Source organism: Micromesistius poutassou, assembly GCF_964030765.1.
Source record: "Micromesistius poutassou genome assembly, chromosome: 19".
NCBI classification, from domain to species: Eukaryota; Metazoa; Chordata; class Actinopteri; order Gadiformes; family Gadidae; genus Micromesistius; species Micromesistius poutassou.
Window position 1 is genome coordinate 15109645 of NC_140289.1, and position 16352 is coordinate 15125996.

Consider the following 16352-nt stretch of genomic DNA (forward strand, 5'->3'; position numbering starts at 1 on the left):
AGGGATGATGTATGATTTCTCACTCCCACACATATCAACATACACACAAACACACACTTAGAAGCCTGTGAGAGATCGGAAATTCCCCCTTTACAACAGGTGGTGGTTTGAACTACACAATTTATTGAATATGGTCACAAAAAATGCAAATCTTGATTGTTAATGTGGATGTGAATAGAGTTATTGTAGTTTTGAAGACTTTTATTATTATTAATAAGAATTATGAAATATTCTGGTATATCTGCAAATTTTAACTGAGGAATTTTGTAATGTAATAATAAAATATCATATTGGGCCATTCACTTCATCACACCAGAAGAGATGAGGCTCTCCTCCTACACTCTGCTGTATGTGCTCTCGAACAATGTGACCAACTCTACAATAAACTCCAGATGATCCACCTAGTCTGTGGAATTGGAATTAGAACGGATCTTCCCATGCAGAAAGAAAAGGTTTATACTCTTAAGTGCTCTTCACTCTAAAATAGTTACATCTGTTCTAATAGAATTAAATCATGTTTTCTTTTCCCAACTCTAACTTTGGCAGTCTGAAGCCCCCCTTAGCCTCTGAAGCGAGCATAATCATTCCTTCGGTGGAGAATAATTGTGAATCAGATAACACTTTTTACTGATGGGGTTCCCCAGCTCAGTAAATCCAGGGGTCGTTTCACTGTGCATTCTCAGCCTCCTCTATCCCCCTCCCCCTGACAATCCAGAGAAAATCCTTCCCCCCGTTCTCCCCATCAGCCCTTAGAAATGGTCAGATGAACACAAGGTTGTACGATAACATGCACTGCAAAGCATAACTGCAACTCAAACTGAAAGTGGATCTGGAAGAGGAGCAACCCCTCAGGAGAAGCTTTTGTTTTGAAAATAGGATTTACAAGCAGACGTTGTGGAGTTGATGACAACAAGGAAGGCAATGATGAATTGCATGCAAATCCCGCTCTAGAAAAAAGAGAGAATATTTCAAAGACTCATTTTACATCCTACATGTACAACCTCTGGCTGCTAGCCTGTTAAAGTACTATAATTCTGAAAACTTTCATTTCCCGTTTGTACCCCCCCCGGGGAGACAGGAAAGAACAATTCCACGGCCCATGGCAGCAGCACCCTCTTGGCATTACTACATCCTGTCTGAGGGCGTCCTCAATAGTCTCAACACCCTCCAGTCCCCAGCACCCTCTACAGTGTCTGGGCCTGACATCCTGCTGGGCCTGGCCAACGAGCAGGGTCTGGGCTCGGGTCTGACTCTCACCATACAGCAGAGAGGAGGACTTTGTTGGGTTTTTTGCCTGGTGAAACTTTGGCAAAAGACACAGCACCTCTCTTTTCTCCTGCGTTCACTTGATTAAATCCAATGGGAGAGCTGTCTCCTCTTTCCAAGAGGCCTAATTGCCAAGATGAGGAATACAGAGACGGAAAGGAAGAAGGAAGCTCCAGGAAATAGAAAATAATGACAGATGAGATGAGGGAAAGAAAGCAAGAGGGAATGGATTGTAGGAAAAAGAGCACAAACAAATGCACACACTCATGCCACATATACATTCAGCATCAGTGTACATGGAATGTGCGCGCACACACACACACACACACACACACACACACACACACACACACACACACACACACAGCCTTTCCTTTTAACTACACAATACATCCCATTCATAAACTTGCGTCTTAATTCAAACCCATTTTCAAGTACAAGTGATTCACAATTAAACTAATCCGGTCCAGAGGTGATGCTTTAGGCGCAGTAGTAGTAACAATTATTTATTATTATTTATTTAACAATATAGATCCCCTCAGTGAGATCCTCTCCAACACAACACTTATGTTGTGGTTCCCCCTCATGACTTCATGGCTTTGAATGGGAAATCGAATCTGCGTGTCCTTACTTGAAACAATGAAATTCCTAATTCCATGTCCCCTTATTTAAAATTGCAGACTACAACAGAATCAGTGTAGCAGCAGTAACATCAGAGAACACAACTGAGAAAGTAAGGCTAACACAAAACTGATGGCTCTGTTTACTTCATTGTAGATCGAAGCTGAGGTTTTCCAAGCATATGTTTTTTTTGGAAAGTATTAAGATATCCCATGAACTTGATTACCTATGGTGTTTCTAGAAGAGCATGCAATTGCTTTAAAGAGAAAATAGTTGAATATTACTGATGTTGAAAGATGCATGTTGCAGATAATCTGAAAATGCAGCTATGTAATTCAGCTGAACTGTATGTCAACAAACTGCTGTTAAGTTTTGTATCCATACAAGGCAGAGTATTTTGAGATGCGGGAATTAATTAGACAGTGTGAAAACGGCACTAGCTTGTTGTGATGAACTCTCTGCACTTGGATGTTCAAGAGGCTACAATGCTACCAAGTGATAAACACACACACACACACATAGACTACCGACAATGTGCACCGTGTTAATGAAGCGCACACACCTTCGAAGGAGCTTGCTTATCAACCTTACCCCTCTTGTTCAACTGACTGCACTGGGGTTGATGTGACAAACGATTTGTCCATCCAGTGCCATCATCCCCCCCCATTACCACCTCCGGCTGCACCGCACGCCCTCGTATGTAAAATATAACATAAGTTTCTCTACTTATTATTACTTAGTTTATTTTATTTTATTAGTATTATTATTTATTATTGTGATCTATTGATCTTTATTTACTTTATATTGTATTGTTGCTGCTATGTGGCTGTTGAGGAACCAACCCTAAGAATTTTACTCTTGTGTTCTTGTAATAAGATGTTCTGTTCAGTTCTCCGGCCTGTTGCAGAGCAGCGGCCCGTGCGTCACGCTTGTGTTTCATTGAAGAATACTAATGAGAATTTGTGGAAACTTAATTTGGCAAACAGTGTTTAGCAGTGAAGGGCGAGGGACTGAACGGCAGGTGGGCAAGAAGCTCCAGGACAGATGTACATTGGGCTCTGTACGGTTTAACTGGCCTGAAGAGACCACAGAACAATGTTTTGTTGTTACTAGATCTTACAGCCAGAGTTCAGAATATTTCCAAGATCTGATTGGCCCTTATGGGACGACACAGAATCTCAACTGTCAAACTACAGACTCAACCTTCGGACTCACATATTCAAATAATGACCAAATACTTTCCATATAACCAACCGACAGAAAGACCGACAGACGACAGAGGGAACGAAATTGTCAGAAAGTATGAAAATTACAAATGCCAAGTTTTACTGAGCTTCCGAAACCCAAGCCAATGTTAACCGAGAAAAGACCAGAAAGAACAAATATATGTTGGTAATACAATAGTTACATTCTTGTGAGCTGGTATGAATTTTCCTCTCTTTGTCAAATCATACTTCTCATCAAAACATCAATCAACAGGGTTAAGCACACACATCTCAAGACTATGAGATGTTTCCAAGCCATAATGTGGACAGTTAGGAACACAGCATGGAATCTGCAGACACTGCTGCTCACTGCTTTACCAGATGCATTGAATAACCACAGCAACACAAGACTATTTGCCAAAGTAAGTGTGTGTGTGTGTGTGTGTGTGTGTGTGTGTTACGATATCAATATACAAAACCTGGAGGGAACTAGAAATATTAGGTTAATTTGTGGAGCATGATTTGTTGGTAAGGGTTAAGGGTTTGTGAACCCTGTCCACATTATTAATTAGAGTTAAAATTAGTCTGAGACATTCACTATACTTCCCTCAGTACTTTGTTCAGACACTAAGCAGCTCTATTCTGAGCACGCTCTTCAAGGTTTCATAAGAAAATAGGGATAAATCTTGTTGGCACACCCAGCCTTTTATAGAGGAAAAAAATAGCTACATTAAGACATACCATCATCAAGGCAGGGCCCAACAACTTAAACTGTCCCCTTATTTAAATGGTTTTAGCTTGTATGTTTTTATGTTTATTGCATGGTGCAGTATAGTTAAGTTATTTATGCACTAAAAGGTAGATCAAAGCCAGATCTCGTTTTGTCTCTTGGATTATTTTTTAAGGACCGGACATTACACCATGAAAACTAAGGTGACACACATAGTATATGCAGACATTGTAGAAAGGTTTAGTTTTGCAACAAGAAGACGAAAGTATCAATCATACAAAACATAGTGAATCCACTTTTTGCTTTGGATGATCCATGAGCAGGCGACCTGCAGGCATCATGTAAAGGTGGCATCGCTGAGGGGTTGTTCTGGCGACATCAACTGGCACAGCAGATCCCTCCAAGGTCACGATCCCAAACAGCAAAAGAGGCAGAGGGTTGGATAGATGGAAGCTCCTTCTGAGTCACCAACTACTCCTAACATTTGACAGACGGCCTGATGGCAGTCATGCTCCAAAACAGCTTGGACCAATTAAAATTGAGCTTGTCAACTCAAACACACAGAAATCAAATTACTTAAATAGTCTCAATTGATTTAATAGGCTGACCTAAGATTACACGATGACAAGTTCAAATACAGTGAATCGACAGATGTCTGACTGTAATTAAATTGGAAAAAGGTTGGTACTTCACATTTTTGCTAAATTCAATTTCCTCTCTGTGCCGGGAGTGTCCCATTTCAGTTGACATTTAGTTCACATAAAGTCTCGGCATCTGTCCAAAGACGTCCTTAAAAGTGGACATTTGCTACTGAAAAACATTAAATCAGCATCATCCTCTGCAAATGAGTGATGATGAAATGTCAATGTACACCTAGCACCTTTCACATTTAACAAGTAAAACAATTAGCCTCAATTTGACAGAAAAGTCTTTGTTTTAGAATTCCAGGTCATTTAGATATCAGATTATAAAATAATTGTCCATTGGAGGATGATTTAAACCAAAGAGATGAAAACATTGGAGAACACTGCCACCTGGAGGTCGTACCGTTAACCTTTAAGTATGACAGCTTCATATTGGAGTAAACTATAACCTCTCCAGACAACCACCGAAAATATATATACACTACCGTTCAAAATGTTGGGGTCACTTGGAAATGTCTTCAGCACAGCTGAAAAATGTTGAATAAAAGTGCGAGTTTTCATGGAAAACATGAAATTGTCTACGTGACCCCAAACTTTTTAACGGTAGTGTATATCGGTTAGTGATGATCATTTTCTCGTGTCCATTTCCAATTCAGCATTTCTAATATCCACATTTACATTAGACACTGGTTGGGACAGCTCTCACTTGGTGTAGAGAGAAGCTCTCAAACCTTGAATATGTGGTGAAGGCGTAGTCAGCATTTTCTTTAGATATCTTCTGGTAAAGCACTTTGGGTATTTAAAAAGACATTCAAAAGTCCAACATTATCAAAATTCAAAAGTAGTATTAATAATCATAACAATAATGAAAGGACACATACAGAGCGGACCTTAATTAAATTCCTATATCTTTATTATATAACATCAAAAGCTGAATCAAATAATAGGATTTTAAGTGCAATAAGTTGAGACAACCACAACAGAACTCACTGGGCTATACATGTTTGTGTTTTGGTTTTCCAACATGTAGAAATATGGCAAGTGCTATTGGTGTACAAATCCTACAGCCAGCCTAGTGACCTGTGATTGATTGGTAAACCTGGAACATATGTCAAATGCCTTCAACTTAGGGGATTGTGTTGTTCTATGCGTTCAACATTAATTAGCTTTACATTGTGCGTTAAGCGATTCTTTAGTATGGCTCCAAACGCTTCCGCAGTTTGAGTTCCATCTGACCTAGTCCTGCCGAGGGTGGGGGCTGGACAGAGGGGGTGGGGGTGCTGTATGGGGAGGGTGGGGGGCTACTTTTTAGCAGTCTGGAGACGCTCGCCGACATTCTCCCAGTTGATGATATTCCAGATGGCCTTCACATAGTCGGGCCGCACGTTCTTGTACTGAAGGTAGTAGGCATGCTCCCACACGTCGATGCCAAGCAGGGGAATGAGACCTAGGCAATCACGGAGAAGACCGGCTATGAAGATCTACCAAGCAGATCTGCTCTATATAGTGCTTTCAGTACACAACTGCAGTAGAACACATCATGTTTACATGCATAGATTAAAAATATATATTAAATAGGATGAACACATGGTGGACCGATTTGACCATTTGGTAAAATGATTCTGGGTTGCACGTCAAACAATTGCTTAGCCGGTAGCGTCTTCCACTCAGGCAGTTAATACATTTGTTTTACTAAAAGATAAGTACATTTTAACAACAGAGGAGCTGATACACAAAAAAAGTTTCAAGAATTCGTTTTTTTATATCGCCAGATTGTGATCTCTTCAGTACCTCTGCAAGTTTGTTTGCAAATTCATATTACGTTGACTATACGTTGACTATCCAAAAGTTAGTTCTCAATTTAACTTGAAGTATATTAAATAACTTGTTGAAGCTAAGCAGGCATGCGTAGCCATTTGGGGAGCTAACCTGTGGTCCCTTGGAGGGGGTCCTGGTTGGCGCATGCTGCAACACGCAGACGGCCGCTCTCCTTGTCGTAGCCCAGCCAGCCCCAGCCAGAGCCCTGCACGGCCACCGTGGCAGCAGACATCTTCTCCTTCAGCGTCTGGAAGGAGCCAAAGTCCCGCTGGATGGCCGCCATCAGCTCACCTGAGGGCACGAGATGATGGTCAATGGGGAGCAACATGACATACATATACAGTATTTATCATTTTAATCCACACTTTTATACATGGCAGAACCATGCAAGTACCCCACACTGTCACACTCACACATAACCTTCATGTTCATAATATCCAGAGTTCTACTTGAAAGTCATTGTTTCAGTTTCAAAAGCATAAAGTCCACCCTGTTGTCTCAAATCCCTGGACCATTAAGCCCAACACACACCGCCACCGAAGCGCAGCGCAGCACAGCATAAAAAAGAACGCCCCCGTTATTTCCGACGTACTAGCCCACACCGGCGGTGCCTTGACGTGCGCAAGCGCGCATCGGCATACCACACCGCTAGGCTTCACGCCACGTTCTATTCCCTAGCATCGGCGCTCGTGAAAAAGCACTTTTTTAAAGCTATTTTCTACATCCCGGCTTGATACAATGTCCTGTACATTTGAAGATTGTTGATGCAGTAGCTGAATAATTCCACAATGCAAAATTAAAATAAAATAAATTAATGAGCAATTAATGAGTAAATAAAGTGACTAAACCGTAAACAAAGTGCCCAACAGGACATAAGTAACTATGAATTAATGTGACGATCATTGTAAGCACAAACAGAGGATCATGGGCATCAGGGCCATGTATGTCATAAAACAACTCGTATAATGTAATGGTAGCCTGTACCGACTATGTTTGTTGATCTGCTGCTTTAAAAACATAACCACAAGCTGCAGTGCTGCCACTAGGGGCGGCATTTGACGTGCGGAAACTGCGCACCGCAGCGCTTCAGCGGCGGTGTGTGGCCGGCTTTAAGATATGAAAGTTATCCTCCCTCACCTTGTGGTTCCCCCCCGCCGTTGGGGGAGAGGTTTGTCCAGAAGATGCTGTGATTAATGTGGCCTCCACCATTGAATCTCAAGGCCGGCTGCAGGGCAACCTGGGCGGACACATCTCCTGAATAACACAAATTAAGAGATCAATCAGCTATTCAAAATGCTAAAACATGCATAGATCTCCTACACATAAATGTGATGATCAAATGGATCATGCATTACTGTAACACACAGTGTTACAGGTGTTAATGACTAAATAGTACATTAACATGGTTCGGGCATCTGGTGAGGATGCCCACTGGGCGCCTCCCTAGGGAGGTGTTCCAGGAACGACCGGTGGTGAGGAGGCCTCGGGGACGACCCAGGACTAGGGGGAGAGATTATATCAACACCGGCCTGGGTTAGGGTTAGGCCTCGGGATCCCCCCTGTCAGAGCTGGTCTATGTGGCCGAGGGAAAGGGAAGTCTGGGGCCCCCTGCTAGAGCTGCTGGCCCGCGACCCAACCCCAGATAAGCGGTTGAAGATAAGGATGAACACCATGCGACAAAGTTAAATACCCTTTGCAAGAGCTTCCTGGTATTTCTCCTCCGTAACATTGAGGTTGTTGACATAGGTGGCATGATGCTTGCTGTGGTGCAGCTGCATTATCTCCGCGTTGACGTGGGGCTCCAGGGCAGCATAGTCGTAGGTCAGATCAGGGAGCGCGTGCTTCTGTCTGACAGACAACACCTGTCCCACAGCTTTACTTACGGTGGCTGTGCACCTAAAACCCAATAGATAGTAGAAACATTGAATGCTCTGTAGCAACATCTGCAAAGGAATAAGACTAGATAGATAAGAGAAAAAAACTAATATTCTGCATTTACTTCTAAGTATCTATAGGAAACCGTTTGTATTTTGTAATGGTTTGCAAGGGATAGTGTTAGTCTACAGACAGAACATTAAGCCTCTTAATAAAGGATGGTTACACACTAAAGAAATGTCCAATTTCTTTAGTGGTTTTCTGGTTACACCTTTTTTTAAGGTGACGTTACATTTCCTCATGATATCTATATTATGTTCCAACTGCGTATGTTTGGCATCTGCTGTTAACATGCTGGGACTGGGACTCTCAAATGTCCTATAGTGTTGAAACATTGAATGCGTCATCTCAACTCATCCAACCCTGACTATTTACGTGCTCCGTATGTATTCCACTAGAGGGACACGATTAAAAGTTGTCAAATGGCATTTGAATAATCACAAGCTAACCTGTGTGATGTCAGACTGTGACATCTGTGATGCTAGGCTACAATAGCATGCAGGCTAACTAGCCTATTCTCGTGTCTTTCTGAGTATCACGAACAGCTACAAATAAATTCGTCTTGATTTCCCAATGCTCCTTGACAACATGTGCGTTACACCCGACGGTGATAGTAGCTTTACCTGTGCATTTGGCCCACTCTGCTGAGCATGATTCCAGTGTTCAGTCTCCAGCACTGGAGGCACAAGTTCATTCACAGATTGGCTAACCTTGGAAATGTGACGTCACTTCAGCAGAATGAACCATTATCACGAGGCAGGGGTGGACAAGTCTGTCAATTATTTATTTTTTTACACTTTACCCACTGATTTCATTCTCACAAAACATACTTGAAATGCGGGCTCTATGAAAGTGATATTCGATACAGCGATGTGATTATTATTTTTTTGTTTGTTTTATTTTGTCCCACTGTTCATAGTACCGATATAGATGAAAAAATTGTAAATTGGTTGTTGTTTTAAACATTTAAGCTGTATTTCTTACTGGTAATGTGGATGTAAATTTACATTAAAAATAACTATTATTATGTAACCTCGCTAATCCTATGAAATGCAGAAACTCAAACGCAGAGTGAGTGATCACGTGAGCGTCGACTGCAGCGGGCTGCAGCCAGTGTTGCCAGATTGGGCCAGATTTCCTGCCCAATCTGGCAACACTGGCTGGAGGATTTTGGCAGTATAAACTAAATCCAGGGCTCGTGGGAAACTTTGGAAATTACCCACAAAACATGAGAAAATGTTCTACCTCCTTCACTGGATTATTTGTCTCTACTATATTATGCCAGTCAGCCTTTTCCGACATGAATATTATTAAGTATATTAAATACCATTCCCCCATGACTGATGGTAATTTGGAAGCCTGCTTGAGACTAGCCACCAGCAGCTACTGATCAGAGGTAAAGTGTAAAAATAAAAAATAATAAAAATGGTACACATATATTTGAGTCAGACAGACTGTCCACCCCTGCCTCGTGAAAATGGTTCATTCCGCTAAAACCAGTGTTGCCAGATTGGGAGGGAAATTTTGCCCAATCTGGCATCCCTGGTTGCAGCGCGGACCAGTGCGGGCGAAGGACGGCGACGGAGCATCGGGCTTTCTGCGGCTGCCGCCATATATTTTTCGTGCTAATTATGATGGCGACTGTATCGACACACGGATATTACAACTAGCTTCACCACAACCAACACGGGGGCCGTACTTCGCGTTTGTTGATCGTCGATTATTGGACCTCAGTGTGCGGATCTGTAGGAAACGGAGCGGGTAAGTGGAGCTTTAGTCTGCTTAGCAGCAGCCCGCTAGGCTCCGGAAAAGGAGCGCCAGGGAGGGAGCCTCTTCCTTCACCGCCATTTTGTGATAACAAGAAGCCGAAACGGAGCCAGTATTTACACGCTCTTCGGCTTGAACACTGGCCAACTTGTTAAGCTATACCGTACGCGACTTGTGGTGAACTTGAGGTTAAATATATATTTCGTACGTATTTGCGAGTTCACGTTTTTTTACATTTCGTGCTCCTGTGCGCTCCACGCACGCGCCTTAGCGCAGACGTCTGTCCACCAGTCCATCAAGGCACGTCACTGCATTTCAGAGTATTTACTTCTTTATTTCAGATATGTGCTATATATATATATAGATAATAATTTGTGTTCCAGACTTCTCAGCACTATGTGACAGGGTGTCTTGTCCGCCGTCACGACCACGTAAACAACGTGTCGGTGTCCTAAGACCCGAGCTTAGCCTCATAACGTGAGCTCACCCACTCGGTTGTGATTCATTTCTACTTCTATGTGTTGCAGAGTTAAGAATGACCGAGGAGCCTCTTCCGAAGAAGGTGAGTGTTTTTATGCGCTTCAACGATTAAAACCCGGCCTACACACCCAGAAACGTGTCCTCTGGCGCTATGGCGGGGCCTCTTCATTGATGCATTGACTTTCTCTTCGTCTAGGTTCGCCTCAGTGAATCCGACATGAAGACCCTGACCAGGGAGGAACTGTGTGTCAGGTAGGTCAACTGAACACTGCTGGGCTGTGAGCTAGTGTGGTGACGAAGCTTTCGTCTGTTTAACACTGGGTTCAAACGTTTTATCTTTTTATAGGTGGAAACAACATGAAACCTATGTTCAGGTCCTCGAGGCGAAATATGCAGACTTGAGTTGTGAGTGCAACGCTTTTTAATTAAACTCAAACTATTCCCTGTACCTTATGCTGCAAACCCCCACCTGATTTAATAGTAAATGTATTTGACTGAAATGCATGTCGCACGAATAGCTTCCATATTCTAATGCATCTTATTTCCTCTGTGCACCGTCATAGCCAATGATGTGACGGGGCTGAAGGAGTCTGAGGAGAAGCTGAAGCAGCAGCAGCAGGAGTCGGCACGCCGGGAGAACATCCTGGTCATGAGACTTGCCACCAAGGAGCAGGAGATGCAAGAATGCACGGTATGTGCTTCTCCATCTAACCTTTGTGCCGCTTATTAAAGCATCTGGTGTCCCTGCAGATGACCCACACCTGTGGTTTGCTGAAGCCATGAATCATGCCTATTCAACAGCAGAAATTAACTAGTAGGAAAAATAAGTCTAGCCATTAATTAGCAACAATTATTAAATTGTTTGTTCCACTTAAAACCATTCATTCACACACCGATGGCAGAGTCAACCACGCAGGGCGACAGCCAGCTGGTAGGAAGCAATTAGTGTGAGGCGTCTTGCTCAGGGACACCTCGACACTGAGTTAGGAGGAGCTGGGGATCGAACTAGCAACCTTCCGGTTACAAGTCAACCCGCTCTACCTCCTGAGCTACTATCGGCCCAATCACAAAGTTGTAACAAGCGTTGTATTCTTCCTTGCAGTTTGTAGATGTACCTTTTGCTATCACACTGTGGAACTAACCTTGCTCTGCACCACATGAGCCATAAAGGTCTATAAAAACCCTGTGGCTGGTGGTCCCCATTCTGCGTTCATGAGATTGTCATTTCAGTGGATCACCTAGTTACTTTACGCCTGCAATTGCCACTCTCCATCAATCGCTGCCCTGTGCCAGCTGATTTCCATCCAGTTTGTTCGCAGGGGTCAGGGCGGGTTCTCTTGTTATACCATTGGAGGTAGATGGTGACCTGCCAGTATCCTTTTTGTTTTATATCTTTATTGCACGGTAATGCATTGGTTAGCATTGTCTGCTCTGAAAAGATGATGGGTGAGGGGGAGTGAAACCCTGCTGTGAATTTAGCTTGTGAGTAATGGAGGTATTGGTGCCCATCTACTGTCTTTTAGAGGTGTAGTCAAATGTTGTTCTTTTAGATGTGATTGATTTCTGAGTATAATCGTTCTTCTTGGCAGCAGATTTAGTTTGCGCCTCCACTTATGGTTGCTTTCATGAAAAAGGAATGCCTGTTGCATTGTGGATGAAATGGTCTAACGCTGACATGACGTTGATTCTAAGTTGTGATCCTGGCTTGAAGATGCCAGGATGTGGCTTAAGATGTGGCTTCTATATGCTGTTTGGTTAAAAGGAATAGGATGAGGGGCTGGAGATGTAACTACAGAGTGTGTAGTCCTGTATCCTGTGACTATACTGATGGCCCTTTTCTCCTGCCTGCAGACCCAGATCCAGTACCTCAAGCAAGTCCAGCAGCCCAGCGCCGCCCAGTTGCGAACGTCCATGGTGGACCCGGCCATCAACTTGTTTTTCCTCAAAATGAAGGGCGAACTGGAACAGACTAAAGACAAACTGGAGCAGGCCCAAAATGAACTGAGTGCCTGGAAATTTACACCTGATAGGTAAAGGCAATCAAAAAAACAAAAAATAACTCCCCTCCCAAAAACAAAAGTCAAGACCTCCTCACGACCCCACTCTCACTGCAGGCATGCAGGGACTAAAGGTGGAGGGGAGGCAGAGGTACTCCCCACGAGACTCAGACTCTTACTGAAAGCCAGACACTGCAGAAACAAACTGCCATGTTGGGTTTTTTATGTACTCTTGCACTGTGCCAGCTACACATCACATAATGTAACTTGGAAAAAAGACGGTATGGTCAGGTGACACTTGTGTTTTCAGATCTCTTCCCCCTCCCCACCCCCCGTTAACCCCTCACCACCCAAGGGCCTGCAGGAGTCGGGACTGTTTGTTGTGAAGAGGTGGTCCCTCACTTCCTACATGGATATGCCCCCAAACCCAGACCAGACAGTTGACTTAATATAGATGGAGTTGTGGTGGAGATTGAGTCAGTCTTGGGGGAGGGAATCCTGGCTGAAGCAAGCGGCTTTCCTAGGCCTAAATCAGCAGTTGAACTCTTGACAGACCGTCCCCGTACCACTTTGTAAAAGACTGTGGGATAGGTTGCCTGAGAACCTTTTTAAAAAGACATTCTGGGACACAGTCTAGAGTACATTGCAATAATTTGCAACAAAAAAGGTTTTAGGATGAGTTCTGTGAGACTTTGGGGGATGAGCCGGTAGTGATGATGTGAGACTGTTGGGGAGGAGCCAATAGAATGCTTAAGACTGTGGAGGCGGAGCCAGACCCCCAGTCCTGAAGGGACTATGGTTGAGGCCCGACGGTCCGACCGCCTGTGTCTCTGAACACAGGCCGACACACGGGTAGAGTGTATTTCCATGTTTTCTTTGTGACTTATTCTTTTGTTGATGTTGTTGTTGATGTTGCTGTTCATTTCCTTTTTCTCTCTATTCCCTAAAGCCCCTCTGCACTCACTGCAGTGTGTGAACAATCTAGAACAATTGGCACAAAAGCATTTCTCTGCTCTTACTGACTGCAATGTAAAAGTGGTAGAAGATGTAATGAATGAAGCTTCACGAGGCCTCGCCTCGCCAAGCGTTCAATGGGACACACTGCTGAGGGTGCGAGTGCTCTTGTTAAATGCAAATGTCTTAACTAAGCAATGTTTCAAGTTGGTGCCAATGTATTAATTGTATACATCTGTATATTTTTGTGATTGACGTCACATCCACCCCTCAGTCGTAATGAGCAGCCCCATCTAGTTTTCATTCTCACCAATGTGGTAATCCATCAGGACTGTACTTTAAATTTAAAAAACAGATTTTTTAAAACATTTGTCTTATAGGTCATAGAATGTGAATGTAATGTTAATGCACTCCTACAATCATGACTAGTTTTTAATGACCTAGTTTGATAAGTTAACGATATACACTGGAAAAGATCCCTTCTATACTTCAAGAAATACATTATTTTTTATTGATGCCTAGCATATTTTCTAGATAAAATGGCCGCATGTATTTAAAACCCTAACATGAGATCCTTACTTTTCAGCTTTGTCTGCAAATCCATTTTAGCACATAGTCCACATCACTATGCTAGTAGGCTGGCCATGGTAACTCTGCCATTGGGCCAAATGTGAGAGGGCATTGGTAGTTCTTAGTGCTCATGATTTTTTTCTGTTTTATGTTGAACGTTATTGCAGTTCAGGGTTGATTCCTAATCCTTTAAGTCACTGTGGGGCTCTGCTGTGTTCATCCTGTCCGTGGGCCCAGGGTGTGTCTTTCAAAGTATAGCTTGTACTTTGTGTTTGTAATGATTGATGCTTCCAAAGCTATTTTATACTCTGAATGCAGAGTACTCCATGCAGTACTCCAGCCAGTTTTACTTTGAGGGTTTTGTGGCTGTATTGCTTTAAGATCCCGTTCTAGAATGCTCCGACCTTCTCACACTGTACTTGTACACATAAGAGATGTGGGCCCTGGTTATTTATTAAGGGTCTCGCAGTATAGTTAACAGGTAACCTAGTTTGTTTGTTTCAGTTTTACAGTGGTAATCCTTATGACTCTATTTTGAAACCTAGTCTGTAGGAATCCACTAGAATCTGAACAAATTGGCAAATAATTTCAGGTTTTGCTGGGTGCGACATGGTATATGTACCTTTCTATAGTAGGACAGTGTACCCTGTCTAGTCTTGGATGAACACTCTTTAAAGTGGTTCTCATTAGATTAGTATTGGTGGATAGGCTCAGTCTTTGGGAGGCGGTAGGGCCTCCTACTCTCACCCCTGGACACGCTCTGTCTGCTGGTTCACTGTGTGATGTGAGACTTATCTCCCTTGCAGCCAGACGGGCAAGAAGCTGATGGCCAAGTGTCGCATGCTGATCCAGGAGAACCAGGAGTTGGGCCGCCAGCTCTCCCAGGGACGCATTGCCCAGCTGGAGGCTGAGCTGGCCCTGCAGAAGAAGTACAGCGAGGAGCTCAAGGGCAGCCAAGACGGTAAGAGGCTCGCTTTGGCGAACGCTCCCTTCCTTCTCGCACATTTTCTGCTCCTCTTTTTTGTGTATAATGTTATTTTATCCAGCTACAACACTTCTGACTTTGTTCATTGTATGGCTTCCTTCCCCTCCAGAGCTGAATGACTTCATCATCCAGCTGGATGAGGAGGTGGAGGGCATGCAGAGCACCATCCTGGTGCTGCAGCAGCAGCTCAAGGAGACTCGGCAGCAGCTGTCAGCCGGTCCCGGCACCCCGGCCACCGCCGCCCCCAGCAGGCTGTCCCCCTGCGCCTCCCACTCCTCCGCAGAGAACTCTGGCCAGCAGCCCGCCACGCCCTCCGACTCCCTGGGCAAAGACTATGGGGGCCGAGTCTCCAACGGACCCAGCAACGGCAACTCCTCCCAGCGCAGCGACACGGCCACGCCCAGTCTGTACCGCGAGGTCAGCAGCACTGAGGAAGACTTCCCCATGTCCCCCGCGGCCTCCAGCCCCGGCGAGAGCGAGGCCAAGCGGCCGCGGCGCTCGGAAGAGGAGGCGACCGGGAGCCAGGCGGGAGGAGGACGGGCGGGCGGGTTCGGAAGCCAGCTTAGCGCCGGGTACGAGAGCGTGGACTCGCCGACAGGCAGCGAGACGTCCCTGACCCAGCACTCTAACGACACAGACTCCAACACGGACCCGCAGGAGGACAAGGCTGCGCTGGTGGTCAAGGGGAGCAGGACTGCGGGGTCACGGCACGCTCAGAACGGCCTGGACTCGGGCGCGAGCAGCGGTGCGGTTTTGTAATGTTCAGTCTATGTACTTTGTATACACATCTTAAGGTCCTTATTTCTTTTTTTTTTAAATACAAAACATGATCACAAAGGCTTAGTATGTAACAGTGCTGTTGTCCAGGAAACGACTCAGTTTGCACCCGCTCCCCCTCTTCTTTAGTGAGGCCTCTGCCCCTTTTTCGTTGTTCAGCAGGAATGTTACATGACACGGTAATGTTGGTCAACTCAATTTGAGCAGGTGTATGTTCAAGGTTAGATTTTATTTTTTTCCTCTATTGCTTGATTATCTGAAAATGCATATGCTTATCTGAAAATCAAACGGCGTAACCCATTGTCAATAAGTCTGCAAGTGACCATTTCACTAAATCACAGTAGCTTTGCAAAGTTAAATTTTCTTTCTTTTTTTTAAGATGTTGGTGGTTTTCTTTTTTTTTTAACTATTTTTTTTTTTTTAAGGAGTTTCCTGTTGAATAGATTCTGTTTGACTTGTGTGTAGTTTATATGCAAAGTACCTTGTTCATATTATTCTGACTTCAAATCCTTTTCATGTATTGACCAAATATCAATAAATACTTTTAATAGTATTGTGAAGAATCATTTGTTTAAAAAAAACGACCTATAAAGGACACAATTG

The 16352-nt window shown here is 43.9% G+C and overlaps 2 protein-coding genes across 2 annotated transcripts; one reads left to right on the forward strand and one right to left on the reverse strand.

Annotated features, from left to right (window-relative positions):
- Positions 1–5356: 5356 nt before the first annotated feature.
- sod2 (superoxide dismutase 2, mitochondrial) lies at positions 5357–8951 on the reverse strand. The gene is made up of 5 exons (XM_084483887.1): positions 8843–8951; positions 7975–8180; positions 7422–7538; positions 6396–6575; positions 5357–5913 (listed from the first exon to the last, which is right to left on the reverse strand). Exons 1-5 carry the CDS (start codon positions 8911–8913, stop codon positions 5768–5770), a joined length of 720 nt encoding a protein of 239 aa, XP_084340013.1. The 5' UTR covers positions 8914–8951; the 3' UTR covers positions 5357–5767.
- An 833-nt stretch (positions 8952–9784) lies between these two features.
- On the forward strand, positions 9785–16302 carry wtap (WT1 associated protein). Its single transcript, XM_084483699.1, has 8 exons — positions 9785–9980; positions 10514–10548; positions 10663–10718; positions 10813–10871; positions 11030–11157; positions 12318–12496; positions 14794–14948; positions 15082–16302. Exons 2-8 carry the CDS (start codon positions 10522–10524, stop codon positions 15729–15731), a joined length of 1254 nt encoding a protein of 417 aa, XP_084339825.1. The 5' UTR covers positions 9785–9980; positions 10514–10521; the 3' UTR covers positions 15732–16302.
- Positions 16303–16352: the final 50 nt, after the last annotated feature.

Coding starts and splice junctions, on each gene's coding strand:
- wtap (XM_084483699.1), top strand. CDS start 10,522: ATGACCGAGGAGCCTCTTCCGAAGAAG. Junction 10,872..11,029: donor GAAATATGCAGACTTGAGTT/GTGAGTGCAACG, acceptor GCACCGTCATAG/CCAATGATGTGACGGGGCTG. Junction 11,158..12,317: donor AGGAGATGCAAGAATGCACG/GTATGTGCTTCT, acceptor TCCTGCCTGCAG/ACCCAGATCCAGTACCTCAA.
- sod2 (XM_084483887.1), bottom strand. CDS start 8,913: ATGAACTTGTGCCTCCAGTGCTGGAGACTGAACACTGGAATCATGCTC. Junction 6,576..7,421: donor CGGCGGGGGGGAACCACAAG/GTGAGGGAGGAT, acceptor TCGTGCCCTCAG/GTGAGCTGATGGCGGCCATC. Junction 5,914..6,395: donor CCCCCTCCAAGGGACCACAG/GTTAGCTCCCCA, acceptor GTGATTGCCTAG/GTCTCATTCCCCTGCTTGGC.